Source organism: Sinocyclocheilus rhinocerous, unplaced genomic scaffold (genome assembly GCF_001515625.1).
Source record: "Sinocyclocheilus rhinocerous isolate Xijiao unplaced genomic scaffold, SAMN03320098_v1.1 scaffold2213, whole genome shotgun sequence".
Lineage (NCBI taxonomy): Eukaryota > Metazoa > Chordata > Actinopteri > Cypriniformes > Cyprinidae > Sinocyclocheilus > Sinocyclocheilus rhinocerous.
In genome coordinates this window covers 189761-192450 of record NW_015634046.1, presented here as the reverse complement: position 1 = coordinate 192450, position 2690 = coordinate 189761, and the positions used below count along the sequence as shown (strand labels likewise).

At 30.3% G+C, this 2690-nt stretch overlaps 1 protein-coding gene across 1 annotated transcript in view; it reads right to left on the bottom strand.

The window, feature by feature from the left end:
- eif2ak4 (eukaryotic translation initiation factor 2 alpha kinase 4) overlaps positions 1-2690 on the bottom strand; it is a 61396-nt gene that overhangs the window by 14181 nt on the left and 44525 nt on the right. Inside the window, exons 27-28 of the mRNA XM_016559233.1 lie at positions 2508-2681; positions 1288-1422 (exon numbers count right to left, since the gene is read on the bottom strand). Coding sequence (XP_016414719.1) covers positions 1288-1422; positions 2508-2681 — 309 coding nt within the window. The remainder of the gene's footprint in view (positions 1-1287; positions 1423-2507; positions 2682-2690) is intronic.

Sequence of the window (2690 nt, the reverse complement as noted above, 5' to 3'; positions counted from 1 at the left end):
AAAAACAACTAGACTAATATAAATTTCAAATATTAAAGTGTTAAAGACAAGTAAACAGTCAGTAATAAAATTGGAATGAACAAATCAATTAGCAATAGCATAACTAAGTACAACTGAACCAAATTTCAGGTACAGAAACTGTAATTAAAAGTTTAAAAACACTGCATAGGTTTCTTTTTATGAATAAAATATAGGTTAATTAAGAAAAGTTATTAAAGATATTCAGTCAAGATCGGTGAATGATTTTCTTTTGTTGTTTGATTAACAATCGTTATTAAAAGTTATTTATAGGGCTGGGTAAAAAAAAATTTTCTCGGTTTTAATCGATTCTCATTTTTACGAAACAATATCGATTCTTAAATCACAAGAATGGATTAGTCTCGCCTGTTTTCAGTTAATGAACGGAACATTGTAGCGCACCTCCCATCCAATAAATCGCAATAAGCTTTGTTTTGTTACTTTTGATATGAAAAAAAAGTATCAGATTTAAAATTCTCACCATTCTATTTAAGTATTCAAACAATAAATGCTGTTTTGGCACTGTTTAATGTGGAGTGATAGCTGTAGCGCCTCAGTGAACTGATCATCTCCTCCACTTTATTACTAGTTATAGCACAAAATAAACATGAATGAACATCCGAAGGCAAGTTAAAAGAAAGAGCTCAACTTTACAATCCATATCCCGTCTCGTGTAATCGCTTAATCAGTGTTTCAGCCGCGCAAAGACCTCAATATTACAGCTTGTAAATATTCAATATTACAGCTTGTATGTCACGTAACGTCACATTTACCTCATTCTGTGACCATAGACTCGTTAGTCAGCTAAAAAAAAATTTACTGTAGAGAGGATCATTTTGCTAAATATATGCACCATATAATATTATCATTTTTTGCTGTTCTTCAATGTTTAATTTGTTCATTTATGAATAAGTCCGTCATGTTTTCATGACAACCATCAAAAAATGAATTGGAGTAGAAATGTAATTATTTTGTATATTGTAATTGTAACTTAATTATAAAAATGTAATTTAAATGTTTGTATATAAATCAGTTAATTGTTACCTTCAATGATGTACCACCTGACTTTAATGTATATTTTATAGCATATTTTACAGAGGGTTTTTCCTTGAGAAAATTTGGCATGTACTGTACCTGTTTTATATCCAGAATAATCGATATTGAATTGAATCGAAAGCTTGTGAGTCAGAATCGAATTGTGAAATTTGTGTCGAAACCCAGCCCTATGCTAGAATGATTTCAGAAGTGTGTGACTCGTGTTGATGTTACCAGATGATCGTATCGTCCGCCCGCCGCTAAGACGTCAGGAACGGTGCGTTTGCGTTTCCTGATGAACGCCACGAACTGGAAGATGACGCCGCAGTGATGCTGGACCTTATAGACCAAACCCAGATTCACCACCACCTACAAAACACACAAACGCTCAGAGGATGAGGAGCGGAGCAGGATTCTGGGGGAAAAAAATAAATCGAAATCGAAAAGAGCGATTTTTTTCTGATTTAAATTGCGATTTAAAAAAGTCCAGGTTTGCTGTGCTTGTTTGTAGGGTTGCACAGTTTAACCAAACTTTTATTATTTTGCAATATAATACATAAAATTATAAAAATATTTATATAACAATAACAATAATAATACAAAATAAAATATAAAAAACGAAACAAATACAAAATTACTATTGTAATATTTCATTGTAAAATAAAATAAAAATCAAGTGTTTAAGAAAAATAATATACTATAATATACATTTTGACATTACAACTGTAAAATTACAATACTAATATATATAGCTATCGTAATTTCTACATTTTAAAACGTTAAACTATCATTACCACTGAGATACCATTTTAATTTTTATTAATATTGTAAATATATAAAATATAATTTCCGTTTCAAGCTTTAGATTTTTTTTTTGTAATTTTAGTTATTGTACATAGTACATGAAGTTAAACTAAATTAAATTGAGACATCTGCCTTGGCAACTAGCTGTAGTAAAATAATTTAGACATTTTTTTATTGTATTTCAGTTAACATTTATTTTATTTCAAGTAACAAAAGTTTTTAGTTAACTATACTAAATAATAAATAATACACTTTAACAAAATAAACATGAAATAGCTAAATTAAAAATGTATATATATATCATTTCATTTCACTTAACGCCTATTTTATTTAAAGTACTTTTTTTTTTTAATTTGTTTGAAACTTATTTTAGTGTAAGTTAAACAACCCTGGATGAAAAACTGCTTCACTCTGAAACACGTAGCACATATATTTATTTAATTAAATCACAGCCTAAGTCACATTGTGATTTTGGTTTTATTTCGATTAATCGTGCAGCCCTGGAAGGAAGAATATTGAATACTACACTCATTTCATATATCACTTCTACACTATCCTATACTAATAAAGTCAAAAGTAAATCTTAAAAAAAAAAAGAATATTACACTCATTAACAGTAATTTAAATGAATGAACACAGAACCGCCTGACCTGTAGTTTAACGGACAGTTTCTTGAGGAGGCTCATGACTTCTTCTAGATCTTTCTGGCCCTGTTTGGCCATCTGAGCGACGGCTGAACTCTTCTGTTTGGTGAGCGAGTTTATGAGAGGAAGCAGCTCCTGCAGGTCGCCCTTCTGCTCGATGAACTTATACAGCGTCTGCAACTGATGTTT